This window comes from Schistocerca cancellata, chromosome 5 (genome assembly GCF_023864275.1).
Source record: "Schistocerca cancellata isolate TAMUIC-IGC-003103 chromosome 5, iqSchCanc2.1, whole genome shotgun sequence".
NCBI lineage: Eukaryota > Metazoa > Arthropoda > Insecta > Orthoptera > Acrididae > Schistocerca > Schistocerca cancellata.
Window position 1 is genome coordinate 784,138,283 of NC_064630.1, and position 15,038 is coordinate 784,153,320.

Here is a 15,038-nt window from a genome sequence, read left to right on the forward strand (position 1 = left end):
AATGAATGGCATGTAATTTGTAACTGAAATGTACTGGAATTAACTGCTCTGTATATAAGCATTTTTATTACTAAAAAATACTTATTCATTAATAATTAGACCTTTTATTTTTCCTTTTCTGGACTGTGAAGTACAGTAGCATATCCCTCGGTTATCCTGGTGCATAGTGGTTTGGTATATGGGTGTTTGGGCTTTAAACCTGGTCTTGCTTTTCTCCCTTTTAGTGGCTGGATGTATTATATAATTATTGTATAAATCAAACCATTTTCCTGAAGACATTTTCATGTCTATTTTGGTATGCTTTCCCAAATGTATTTTACTGCTGTTTAACTTTAATTTTAAAACCTGAACCTACAAGAAATCACACAAATGATAAGTTTTCTTACTTGTTAATACATTGATTGGCTTTAAGTGCTCTTCCATGACTGTTCACTAAATATTAGAAAGTTTTCTCTCAGTGGCAGAGAGAGAAATTTAAGATAGCAAATTCATTGTTGTGATGCTCTTTTGTTACTTTTTGTTATTTTTTTTGTTGGTTTGGACTTTTTAATTTGCTAGTATTGTATATCTAACCATTTTTTCTGAACCATTGTTTGGTACGTTGTACCACACACAAGTAGACAATGTTCTGTCTGGCAGCATCTGAAATTTAATTCTATAGCATGTATGAATATAATGCTCTCTTTCAAAGAGAGGTAAAATGGCAGTGATTGTAGTAATGTTGTCAGCACCAGGGACTGAGAAGCATACTGTCTTCATTTTATACTGCTGTTGTATAATATGACGGCTATATTCTCACCAAAAACACGTTTAAGAACTCTTTAGAAAGTTAGGGTTTAGCTGTTGGGCTAGATTTATTAAACAAAGGGAAAATTTTCCCAATACTCATAATAAATACACAATGCAAATGTAAAAATGTTGTCTTCATTCAGCCAATTTATGGCTGTGCTCCCCACTATAAAGAAGATACGTATTTATTAAATGCCTTTTTGTGTAGCACACTGTGCACCTTTTGTGATGCCAGGTTCTTCAGTTTTTTAGTATTCTTTGTTGTTTGTTCATTATTTTATCATTTTAACTTTTTGTAGTGCTGCTAAAACTTCAATTTCTACCTGTAATTTTTATATATGCTGAAATTATGAGCAAATATGTGAAGAGAGAGTATGGTTGCTTGCAGAAGCCATGTGTATAATCCTAATGTTGAGAGAATATGAGCTTAATATAAAATACATTAGTGTCCAAAAGTTACACATAATTAATAAATGAGGGCATATTTTCAAAGCTGCATGTCAGTCATTAGCAAACTACATGTAAAGGATTCTGAAACTGAAGATAAGCATTTTCAATGGAAAGACTAGAGCAAAAAAGTTATTGCCTACTCCCTAGCTGCCACATATGCTTATGAGTAATATCTCCATAAGAACATTTAAAAACTTTAACAGTCAGTTACATTCCTGAGAAGGAACTGTCTGGAAATCTGGCAGAGTCCTTGGTGACAGCTGATGGGCTGTGATGTATCTCCCTAGCGCATCACAGGTTTGCTTTAATAAGACTCAGAGGAAATCAGGCAGAGTGCTCTTCACCTGCAAGAAATTTAGTCACCAGGAATACTTAATGCAGCTGGGTATTACCATTCTTGGAGAAGAAATCTGAACCAACTACACCTCCTCCTAAAAGACTGTGTGGTTGGTTAAGTACTTCATCTATGTTGAGAGGAAGTATTAAGCTCTGTATGTCTTCCTACAACAGTACTTTATCACTTTCCATGACATCTCAATGATTATAGAAGCTACTGGTTTCTCGCTAGATGAATTTGATTAAAGAATCATTGAGCAGGCTCCGTAGTATTAAAGTACGAGGAATTCATTTTTCCTGTTATTTGTGGTCCAAACTGGTTTATGATTGACTGAGGTAGTGTGGTGGTTAAGGCATAGGACTGAGATTTGGAGGAGTGGAGTTCAGTGTGCCATATGGCCATCAAGATTTTTGTTTTTCCTTATTCCTCCAAAATTGCTTACCACAAATTCCAGGATGATTCCTCTGATGAAGGCATGCTCAATTTTCTCCCTAGTCATTGTTTTATCCAAACTTGTGCTCCATCTGTAAAGACTACATACTCATTTAATTGAAGATGCCGATTCTACAGTATACAGATCCATCCCTGCACTTGCATGGGCAGGATACATACTACCAAATATCTGATGTACCAACCAGTTGTTAGCAGCCTTCAGTACAGTTTCTCAGGAAACTAAGGTTCCCGAGGCAGTTGTAAACTATACTGATACCTGTCTTGCAGACAGTTGGATTTTGTTATGAATTAAGGCTAGACATTTGTCCTATTGTGGAGTGGCTTGAGCTTGTATTGGTCTATGCTGGACATTTCCTGTGTCTGATTGTTGTCAAAACTTTGAAATGGCATGTTCAGCTCTGCTAATAGTATAGTTTGATTCTGACCTGCTTCATGGTCAACAGGGTTTCTATTCTCCAAAATGGACTCTACACAGTGTCTCCGCAGTTGGATATTGTAAGCTTTACCAGGAGCCTACACTCTCATGATTTCAAAAGTGCAAGCATGAGTGGTACATGACACTTATAATGCACTGGTGCTTCCCAGTATTTCTGGGTGAAGTCCTTTTTAAAAGAACGAAGTACTCCTTTCTTGTATAGAGTGCACAATTCTGGTCTATGAGGGAAGTCTTGACAGTTATTCAGCTGTTGTCTACCACTTCGATTTTCATTTTCTTTTTATAACTTTTGGACACATTTGTAATTATTGGTATATGTACATATTTTTTAGTAGTTAAACCTGTAGTTGTTAAATGTAAATTTTGTACTATTTCAGTTTGGACATAAAAGTAGTAATTCAGAAATTCATCAAAGGTAAGGAACAATATCATATTTTTAGTTCATTGGGTATGGGTGGCATGCATGGGGTTAGACCATGCCTGGAAAATAGCTGCTCTTACAGGGCAGTAGCACTGCTGTTAATGCTTTGCGCATTCCATTTACAGTTTTATTTGTTTACAATGTGTAGTTGATGTGCATGATCATTATGTTTTATGCATCAGGTAAAGGAAGGCAAGCTGCTTGAAGATGTTAGCTCTCAGGTGTCAAATCTAGCAACAAAGGTAAGTTTTTGCAATACACACATGAAGGAATTGTTTCTGTGACTGGCAAATACTGGAGAGTGCTGACTGTTGTAGGTAGGAGATCTGGGCCGCCGTGGTTGGAAGGATATAGCAGGAACAAACACACCAGCTCCACAGAATGAATCTAGCCCAGAACCATCCACGGAGAAGTCTTCCTTACTAATTGAGGGCAGCAATTCAGTTAGGTAATTGGGCATTTATTTACTGTATCTCAGTTTGCTCAATTTATCTGTAATTGTTTTTTTCATTAAAAATGTGTATATATATGAGGAGGGCATTGGAAATGAAGATGCCATACGCCTCAGGAGAAATGCAACTTATGTATAAAGTTGGCCAATAATTGTCATTGATTCAGTAAGACAGTAACGTGAGTTACATGCAGATGAAACACAAGAAAAGATTATGTAGAGCTTAACAATTACTTTTTATGTAATTTAACTTTAACATCAAGTTATATTGTACATCTACATCAGAATTCCAAAAGTCATGTTACGGTGCATGGTGGAGGGTTATTCAGATCCCACTAATTATTTCTCCCCTCTCCAGATCCATTTGCAAATAGTGCACAGGGAAAATGACCATCAGTAAGCTCCAGTCATGGTAATTTTGAAATACATATGTGAGATAAAGTGACGTGTTCTCTTACTCTGCTTGGAATATATCCTGTCAGAATTTAAACAGTAAATGTCTGCATCATGCACAATTCTTCTTATAGTGTTTGCCATTAGAGTTGGATCAGCATCTCTGCGATACTCTCTAGATATAAATATGACATTCCCATGATGTTGATGTCATACATAAATGACTGTATACACTCTCTGGGATACACTTTAAATTATTGTTGACAACCATATGAATTGAGTGAATTGCTACTCACTGTGTAGAGGAGGCGTTGAGTGGAAGAGAGGCACATTTTAAAGTATATTAAGCTATCAGACAAAGTCAATCATCAGATTACAGATCAAGAAACACACATGCACAGCTCTCTCCAAGCCCTAGGGTCCTGCTTCTCGGAGATCACAGTTGTCATGTGTGTGCAAATCGTGTGTGATTGTGTGTGTGGGGGGGGGGGGGGGGGGGGGAGAGGGGGGGCGAGGTTCTATACCTGGTGGAGGACTTTGTCTGATTGCTCAGCCTGTATTTAAATCTGCCTGTCACACTGTGTGGTGAGCAACAATGGTCCCAATTCATATTCTTACTAGACCCTGATTCCATTATTTAAGTTACTTTTACATGTAACAGTTTTGTGAGGAAATCATGAACTCAATCACAAATCAGGTGTCATATTCCATGAGCTTGTATTTGTCAGGAAGCAGTAGTGAGGAACTATTGAATATCTCCTGGGAGTCAAGGAACACAGCTTCAATCTTTGCACTGCCAAATACCGTGTTCGGGATCTCAAAGACACCCAAACAAGCAAACAGTTTCACAATATTTGTCATTTGTAAAACCCAAATTGATTCCTGTGGAAGGCATTTTAATCTAAGTATGTTGTTGTATAAAAAACAAAGATGCTGTGAGTTATCAAACAAGAAAGCGCTGGTAGATAGACACAATAAAACACACACACACACACACACACACACACACACACACACACACACACACACACACACATTTCAAGCTTTCACAACCCAAGATTGCTTCATCAGGAAAGACGGAAGGAGAGGGAAAGACGAAAGGATGTGGGTTTTAAGGGAGAGGGTAAGGAGTCATTCCAATCTCGGAAGTGGAAAGTGGAAAGACTTACCTTGGGGGGGGGGGGGGGGGGACGACGACAGGTATACACACACACACACACACACACACACACACACACACACACACACACACACACACACACACCCATCTGCACATATACAGACACAGGCAGACATATGTAGATGCAAAGAGGTTGGGCAGAGATGTCAGTCAAGGCGGAAGTACAGAGGCAAAGATGTTATTGAATGACAGGTGATGTACGAGGGGTGGCAACTTGAAATTAGAGGAGGTTGAGGCCTGGTGGGTAACAGGAAGAGAGAATATATTGAAGGGCAAGTTCCCATCTCCGGAGTTCTGATAGGTTGGTGTCAGTGGGAAGTATCCAGATAACCCGGACGGTGTAACACCGTGCCAAGACGTGCTGGCCGTGCACCAAGGCATGTTTAGCCACAGGGTGATCCTCATTACCAACAAACACTGTCTGCCTGTGTCCGTTCATGCGAATGGACAGTTTGTTGCTGGTCATTCCCATATAGAAGGCTTCACAGTGTAGGCATGTCAGTTGGTAAATCACGTGGGTGCTTTCACATGTAGCTCTGCCTTTGATTGTGTACACCTTCCGGGTTACAGGACTGGAGCAGGTGGTGGTGGGAGTGTGCATGGGACAGGTTTTACACCACAGACAGTTACAAGGGTAGGAGCCAGAGGGTAGGGAAGGTGGTTTGGGGATTTCATAGGGATGTACCAAGAGGTTACGAAGGTTAGGTGGATGGCGGAAAGACACTCTTGGTGGAGTGGGGAGGATTTCATGAAGGATGGATCTCATTTCATGGCAGGATTTGAGGAAGTCGTATCCCTGCTAGAGAGCCACATTGAAAGACTGATCCAGTTCCAGAAAGTATCCTGTCACAAGTGGGGCACTTTTGGGGTTCTTCTGTGGGAGGTTCTGGGTTTGAGGGGATGAGGAAGTGGCTCTGGTTATTTGCTTCTGTACCAGGTCGGGAGGGTAGTTGCGGGATGCGAAAGCTGTTTTAAGGTTATTGGTGTAATGGTTCAGGGATTCAGGACTCGAACAGATTCATTTGCCACGAAGACCTCAGCTGTAGGGAAGGGACTGTTTGATATGGAATGGGTGGCAGGTGTCATAATGGAGGTACTGTTACTTGTTGGTGGGTTTGATGTGGACGGATGTGTGAAGCTGACCATTGGCCAGATGAAGGTCAGCGTCGAGGAAAGTGGCATGGTATTTGAAGTAGGACCAGGTGAATCTGATTGAACCAAAGGAGTTGAGGTTGGAGAGGAAATTCTGGAGTTCTTCTTCACTGTGAGTCCAGATCATATGAAGATGTCATCAATAAATCTATACCAAACTTTGGGTTGGCAGGCTTGGGTAACCAAGAAGGCTTCCTCTAAGCGACCCATATGAGAAGGCCATCCTGGTACCCATGGCTGTTCCCTTTAATTGTTGGTATGACTGGCCTTCAAAAGTGAAGAAGTTGTGGGTTAGGATGAAGCTGGCTAAGGTAATGAGGAAGGAGGTTTTAGGTAGGGTAGCAGGTGATCGGCGTGAAAGGAAGTGCTCCGTCGCAGCGAAGCCCTGGATGTGCGGGATATTTGTGTAGAAGGAAGTGGCATCAATGGTTACAAGGATGGTTTCCGGGAGTAACAGATTAGGTAAGGATTCCAGGTGTTCGAGAAAGTGGTTGGTGTCTTTGATGAGGGATGGGAGACTGCATGTAATGGGTTGAAGGTGTTGACCTACGTAGGCAGAGATACGTTCTGTGGGGGCCTGGTAACCAGCTACAGTGGGACGGGGATTTCGTAAAAGTCACCCAGAAGCGTGGCTCAGGGGAGACTTTCCACATGGGATGAGAAGGAAAGACTGATTGTAGGGGACTGCATTGGATGAGATTTGAAAACGTGCATGCAGTAAGTCTCCCCTGACCCACGGCTCTGGGCGACTTTTCTGAAATCTACCCCTTTTCCCAGACTTCTCCAGTCCTTTTCCTTCATCCATCTTCCTTCCCCTTCAATCCTTCTCCCTGAAGGAGAGCTTGCCAATTACAGCTGTCTTTTATGAGTGCATTCTGCCGCTGCTTGGTGAGCAGATTTTTTATCTATCCAATTGAATTATTTTGTCAAAAGCTGATTGTTGTCATTGTTAAAGTATATTTTAATTCACAAGCATAGAACATATGCAATATGAAACTTAGTTATGTTTATTCGTTGGAAATTTAAAACCTTTTTCCAATAGCTCAGAACATTGCTTTGCTTCAGCTGCGTAGGACAAACATTTAAGTTTGTCTCTTTAGATACTGAGACAAAGCTAGACTTTTTGGTGAGATTAACTTTGTCAGTGATTTCATCTGCTTATACACACGAACTTTTAAGTAGCTGAAGCTTGTCTTAACAGCATTCATGAAATTCCCCTTGTGTGGGTAAGCAGTGAAGTGCCTTTGTGTTACTAATAAAAACTGGACTGACAGAAAATTCAGGGTAGTGTGTAGGCCTGTTAGGGTAAACCTGTACTCGCTGACCAGTGAAAAGTCACTAAGAAGATTTGAAAAATTGCTTATGAATATAGTCATTCCACAGGTGTAAAGCTCGCAAATGCACAGTCAGTGCCTGAAGCAGGCATGTAGGGTTCCCGGATAACCTGGGAAGTGGACAAAAGGAGTAAGTGTGAAATGAGAAGACACAGAAAGAGGATAAAAGAAGCCAGAAAAAAATCATGTCAGTCTGGGCCAAGCAGGGACAGATCAGAGAACAGGATGAGAGAGAGAGATAGAGAGAGAGAGAGAGAGAGAGAGAGAGAACAAGGATTAACTCAAAATAAACATTAAACTCTACCTAGCTCTGTCTGTGACTTAGTCCAATGATGACCAGTCCACCACACTCTCCTGTTGTTACCTAATAACCATTTAGGCATAGCTAACCTCAAATACTGCACACCCTCCTTTATCAGATCCCTCCCCAATGACATCAGCTGCATAACTGCAAGGGGAAAAATGTCACACTATTCACTACCTCAAAACCACCTCTGGCGTAATCATCCTCCCTTGCAGGTAGAGGCTGTGCTCAAAGCATACGAGTATATGATGATCCATTTCAAGTAATCAGCAGGATCTTTAGTCCTTTCTTATATAATCTCAGGAGCATTTTTTAAAACCTATTTCTGGTATTTGTCCCCACCAAAATGGTCCCTACAAATGGCAGTATTGTGAAATTTGAGTCACTTATTTTGTTCACAAGATCTGTGCCATGTTCCTTGACTTCCGGCACACAATTTTTCACTGTTATTTAATGGTAAGAAAATAAGTTATGCATTTCTGGATTTGTTTTGTGATGAGTTCAGAACTTTTTAGCAGATGGATGTTGGTTAACAGGGGGAAATCATTAGGTGTGACAATTTTGTGCGTAACTCTGAGCCTTAATGCAGAGTTATAGGATTATTTTTCTTCTTCGCTGTCACTCTGGCTTGGAAGGTGTGTGTCATGTACATTCCTCCTGCATTGTATCCTGTTCCTGCCTTTTGTGATCCAATCTCATTTTCTCAGCCCCACCGAAGCGAGTATTCGTTATAAATATAATGATAAATTGGAAGTTCCATAGGTCTATTTGTGAATGATGCTGATTGTGTAGGGAAATCACAATGGTACAAAATTGTAGTGGATTGCAGGAAGGCTGGCCAATGTGGCCGAGCGGTTCTAGGCACTTCAGTCTGGAACTGTGCGACCGCTACGGTCGCAGGTTCAAATCCTGCCTCGGGCATGGATGTATGTGATATCCTTAGGTTAGTTAGGTTTAAGTAGTTCCAAGTTCTAGGGGACTAATGACCACTGCAGTTAAGTCCCATAGTGCTCAGAGCCATTTGAACCATTTTTGATTGCAGGAAGACATGCAGAATATGGTTTCTTGGTGTAGAGACTGACAGGTGAACCTCAATGTAAACAAATATGTTGTGATACACATAAGTAGACAGAAAGAGCCATTCTTACTTGGTTAAACACTTGATTAGTTGCTGGAAACTGTCACAGCCATACATTATCCAAGGTTTTGCATCCAGAGTGATTCAAAATGCAGTGACCACATAAAACAAGGAGTAAGAAAGCTGGATGCTGGTAGACGCACTGGCAAACTCTGAAGGAAATAAAAGTTATGCACAAAACACGTAGCTTACAAAGCTCTGGGGTGATAGATTGTAGCTGGTTACTTCACTCCTACTGAAAGTGTCACTGCTGTTTTACACCAGCTACTTCATACTACTGCCCACAACAGTGGCAACTGATGAAGAGAAGTAATAAATGTTGTGCAAAAACGTAAGTCCATCAACCCATTGGACAATGAAAATATATCTTCTGATGATTTCACGGAAAAAGTTATAGAATTCTGTTAACTACCTAAAAATTTTTGCTTGTTTGTTTACTTAGGTGGGGCAGCAGTAGTAAACTACTTTTCTTTCCTCTTTCATTCCCAGGAATAACCAATCAAGAAATGTTGCATCTGGATTGCTATCTGAACAGGAGACACAGTCTTCCGAAAATACAGAGCCTGACGACTGGGGGTGGAGTTCAGAGAAGGCACAGCTTTCAAAGTAAGTCAACACTTAAAAGATCTATGGCCATTATTGATTGTTGATTTTAGCATAATTTTGACACATTACATCTCATGGTTTCTGCAAACCATTTTGTCAGCTTTAGAGCCAGTAACTGTTTGTCATAAAGAATCAGTTGCATTCCAGTGCTGTATTGTTTTAATTTAATTTTAATTATTATGAGAAATGGTCAAATTTTTGTCTCGTAAAGATGTAAGGTAATTTATTATTTCTGTCCATAGTTAAGTACAGGTTTTCCTTAATTAAAGATCATTTCAAAATGCTGTACAGAGAGAACCACTGCTCAGAATGACATAAAATTTGAACAGCATATTATTGGTGCAAGGGAAATGACATAGAACAAAAAAATAATGAAAATTTTACCAGTAGATGGCACTGTAAGTGTCTTAATGTAAATAGGATTGTCCATAAATGACAGATGAATTGCAATACAACAGACAAGGTTTGAGTTGGACATTATACCATTCTGTACTGTTCAATATGCATGACTGCACAAGTTCAGCAACAATTGTGGATAATTCCATCCACCATGACAAGGTTGTATTACATTGATGGGAAAAATCGGTTTTTAATTGTCCTGGGGCCAAATACCATATAAAAAGCAGTGACACTGGTTTCTAATTGTTGTGAGACTGGTGTAAGACATGCTCAATATACTGTCCCCCATGTTCAGCCCAAAGCTGAAATTGAGAAACAGCATGTTTCGCAACACATCAGAGTGGCTGAGGGTCATGTTCAGAATGTGTTGTGCAATCCGTGCCTTCAGCTATGTTCATAATTGTAACACTAAACACAACCTCTTTCAAATAACCCTACATCCTGAAATTATATGGATTAAGATCAGGTGATCTGGATGACCAGACTTCAGGCAAATGATGGCTGATAATTGTAGCATTTCCAAAATACCTCTCTTGTAGCCACTTCACCGGTTGTGCAATGTGCAGAGGGGCGCCATCTTGCATAAAAATGACTGTACCCACATAACCACACTGTCGGAGGATTGAAATGATGTTGCTGCCCAAGACTCTTAGTGTGTACCAGTGATAGTACAGGTGATAGGACCAGCAGGACTCATCTCCTCAGAGAGAAAAAAAAGGCCTGCAGCAAAGTATACCGTCAAGCTGCACCCAACACACCTCTGACGAATAAAGTGGTACTGGTTGATGTGTGTGGCAATTTTCCATTGCCCATATTCTGCAATTCTGCGTAATGATATGTCCTTAGCGATGGAAATGGGTTTCATCCTTCCACAGAATATTCCCTAGCCATTCATTGTCCACTTCCATGCAAGCAAGAAATTCCAGAGTGAACATTGTCTTACTGGCAGGTCAGCAGGAAGCAACTCCTGAATATAGGTGATTTTGTATGGACAGCAGTGCAGCGTTGCAATGTGACTCGTAGGATTTTATGTACCGTGCTTGCATGCATGTTCAATGTTTGGGCAATTTCCTGTTCACTGCATGTTTTCACACCACTACTAGACCCCTGTTGCAGTGCCGTGGCCACATCGCTGACAAATGTTGGATCAACTGCTTTCCTCCCTCTGCCAAATTGCACCTCTAAAGTACCTGTCTTCTCAAGTTTTGTAATCATTTTGCCTAGACACTCAGCAGACATCAGACCAAAGCTTTTTTATACCCTTGAGTGCCCAGAACTCCCTTGAGTGCCCAGAACTTCTGCAGAGCTACTGGTTCTCAGTCACCATTCTTATAAAAGAGCTTCACCAGCAGCATGCGATCCTTCATGAAGAGTCATGTTGGAGGTCTTGGATGCAAACTGAGGAACAGCAATGTGCCGCACTTCTGTTGGTATGCATATTCTGACGCTTATAGTGCCATCTATTGGTAAAATTTTCATTCAATTTTTTCTTTCTTTCTTTCTTTCTTTTTCTCTTTCCTTTTTTTTCTGTGATGTCTCCTTCTGTGTCAGTTACATGCTGTTCAAATTTGACATCATTCTGAGCAGTGGTTATCTTTTTATGGCACTTTGAAACTGGAACTTTAATTATACGCATCTGTATATTAACCTGTGGAGAAATGATTAGTCCAAAATGAAGTACTAACCAAATAAAAATAGTGTTTAATGGTTAGATTATATGACTTAAAATATTTCCTGTTGCAAGGATTTCATTATTATTTCCACATTCTCTTGTCTCTTGTGACGTGATCTGGGGCAGCTTCTGATTGATATTATAAATGTTCCTTACAAAAAGATGATACAAGTCAGATTTTTGCAATTTTTGTATTTATGATACATAAAGCTCAGAATTCAAACATCAATCGGCCAAAGCAGTTCAGTGCAACTCTCAAAACTTCTCTAGAAAATTGAGTTTGAAGTTTTCTGTACAACCTTAATTTATGAAAATTAGGACACGTTTTCAATGGCCCACGGGGTTCAATCGATAGTGCTTGATACTGGTAATTATTGGGTCACTGGTTTGAGCTCTCCCCACCCCCCTCCTCCCAATCCAAATTGAATACTTACGTCATTTAAATATAAAAACATTAAATAAATGGTAACTAATGCATATACAATGGTCATTTCTTTTATGGAAAATACATGTTGTCATATTGCTAATTACATATCGTACAGGAACTGTGATCAGACACCACACTGTAACTCTTCATAAAGTGCACAAGTCAACCGTCATCAAATAATAATATTTACAGAGTGTAAAGTTTGTAAACATGTGCAAGTAACAGATACTGTTAACTCTCTCCATATAAATGCCACTCTGGTAGTATGTTTCCCCTCAGCTCAGATGTGTTGTTGATAATAAAAAATTTATATGTGTTAGTTAGCGTATATTTGATGAATTTTATACTTAAATGACCTAGGTATTCAGACTGAATGAAAAAAAAGTTATGATTGAAACAAGACTCGAACTGGTGATCCAATGATTACCGGTCACGAGCACTGTTGATTGCAGCACATGGCTCATCAAAAAACTGCCCTAATTTTAGTGAGTTAAGGCTGCTCAGAAAACTTAAAAATTGATTTTCTCAAGAATTTTTGATAGTTGCGTCTGGCTGCTTTGGCTGATAGATACTTGAGTTCTGAACTTAAAGTATCAAAAATATTAAAAAATCACAAAAGATTTTAGTGTGATCTTGTTAGTTATTGTATCCACATAGTCTGCTTGATGTGATAACCTAGTGTGTGGATTTTCAAAATTAGAAGGTACCTAAATAAGCTGCAGAAAGCTTCTAGCGTGTGTGTGTGTGTGTGTGTGTGTGTGTGTGTGTGTGTGTAGCTTAGTACTCAGTCTACTCCAGGGAACTATTTAATTTTAGACTTCTTTCATATTTTCTTGTTTTGGACATATTATGATTTGCATTTTAACTATAATAAGAGAGAAGATGAATCAATAGAAATTATTTATTTATTCAGAGTTTGCGCTACAGAATGGTCAGGTTTTTCATTTTTTGTATACTGTGAAGAGTATTCAAACCCTTGTGGCAATAGGTCTCCAGTATAACATGTGAAATTTTAGATTAGGCTGAGTTCTAAAGAGATCACATTAATGGCCCATTTTGACAAAAAGTTTGAGAGGTTACATTTAGCGTTTGGAGCTCTGTCAACCATAGTTGTGCTGAATACAACGGATGATCAGAAAAAAAATTTCTTCCGTCAGTTACGTACAAAAACTTATACTGATGATACCATACCGTATTTGAATAGATGTTATAGGAAAGTGCTGTGAGGATGTAAATACTTTCTGGTTAAGGGAGACCACTAATTGGAAAACAAGTGTCAAGTCATCGATAGGCTGCCAGTGCCGCATTTAGGCAGGTAGACTAGGTTGTGGATAGGGTTGTCAGGTAGGGTGATGGATGGGACCAGGGAGGGGGATTGGAAGTGGGTGGCTACCGGCTCAGAATGAGTTGAGCAGTTTATTGGCTAGGAATATGTGAGGAACGCTTGGCAGGTACACAGACTATGCGTGTTGTACACAGTCGTTGGAGATGTTCATAGGTGGTGCACACTGAAGGGGATGTGCATAGTTCAGAGAAGCTGTTGGTGGAGGGGAGGATCCATGTGGCCGAGGTTGTGAAGCAGCCCTTGAAATTGAGCATGCTATGCTGAGCTGCCTGTGTTCACCAGGTAGTCAAATTTTGTTCCTGCAACCATTTGGCAGTGGCTATTCATTCTGGTGGACAAACTGGTTGGTAGTTGTACCAACATAAAAAGCAGTGCAGTGTTGGCAACAGATTCGGTCTATATCATGGCTGCTTTCACAAGTGGCATAGCCTCTGATGGGGATAGGATAAGCCTGTGATAGGACTCGAGTAGGAAGTGCTGGGAAGTTGGATTGGACAGGTCTTGCACCTTAGACTACCATAGATACATGATCCTTATTGCAAGGGGTTGAGTGCGGAGTAGGATGTTTTGTAGGTTGTATGTGTGATGAAACATCTTATTAGGATGGTGGGAAGGATCTTGGGTAGGATGTCCCTCATTTCAAGGCATGATGATACATAATCAAAGCCCTGATGAAGGGTATGATGCAGTTGTAGAAGTCCAAGGTGATGACGAGTGACAAGGGGGGGCACTCCTTTGTAGTTGATTCTTAGGGGTGGTGGGAGGATGGGGGGTTGTGTGGAGATACGACACAGAAAATAAGTTTTTGGACTATGTTTGCGGGCGATAGTGTCTGTCAGTGAAGGCCTTTGCATGACCTTCAGCATACTGGGAACGGAGGAGGTCGTTTTAGCCCGGTTAAGAATTGGACACTGCCGGTTCAGCCATCGCCATCTGCTGACAGCTGCGCCGGCGCCGTTCTGCCCATGTGGGCACTTGCTGACGGTTAGACACATTTTAATGTCCTGTCCAGATCTTAACACACTGCGCCTCGATCTTCACCTGCCAAATACTTTCGATGCCATTTTAGCGGATGACCCACGAGCATCTGCTCGTGTTCTTCGTTTTATCAATTTGACAAACCTCGCTAAGGACATTTGATGATGCTGTTTTTTAATCCTATGCCTGTCAGTCTGTCTTTTATCGTGTTTTCCCTTTTAGTTGTTGTTGTCAACTTGTGCCTCGCGGTGCATTCTTAGAGTAGTCAGGGCGCTAATGACCATTGACGTTGTGCGCCCTAAAACCACAAAAAAAAAAAAAAAAAAGCATACTGGGAAAGTGAGTTCTCATCACTGCAGCAACATCGTCCATGGGTGGCTGGGCTGTATCATAGGAATGAAGAGATGGAAACTGTTGAAATGCAGGTATTGTTGATGGTTTTGATGTGTTCAGAGTTGGGGATAGTGCCATCAGAGAGGTGGAAGTCGGCATCTAGGAAAGTGGCACACTGAGTTGAGTGAAGCGGATGGGAGTAAAGGTGTTGAGATCATGAAGGAATGAGGACAGTGTGTGTCAGCCCTGAGTACAGATCATGAAGATATAATTAATGAACCTGAACCAGACTAGGGGTTGGGAGTTTTGGAAGGGTAGGACAGTTCCTTTAGTTGGCCTATGAACAGATTTGAAAGGGAGCATGCCATAAAAACAAATTCCCAGGCCAGCTATGGGCAACACATATCACCATGTACGAATGCTTAAAAGTACACAGTATG

The 15,038-nt window shown here is 40.6% G+C and overlaps 1 protein-coding gene across 3 annotated transcripts in view; it reads left to right on the forward strand.

Annotated features, from left to right (window-relative positions):
- The window catches only part of LOC126187474 (ADP-ribosylation factor GTPase-activating protein 1-like), a 101,110-nt gene that overhangs the window by 73,456 nt on the left and 12,616 nt on the right, over positions 1 to 15,038 (forward strand). For 2 of the 3 annotated variants that reach the window (XM_049928574.1, XM_049928573.1), the window contains exons 7-9: positions 3,069 to 3,128; positions 3,204 to 3,334; positions 9,328 to 9,444. In XM_049928574.1, coding sequence (XP_049784531.1) covers positions 3,069 to 3,128; positions 3,204 to 3,334; positions 9,328 to 9,444 — 308 coding nt within the window. The remainder of the gene's footprint in view (positions 1 to 3,068; positions 3,129 to 3,203; positions 3,335 to 9,327; positions 9,445 to 15,038) is intronic. The other variant, XM_049928575.1, reaches the window with a different exon arrangement.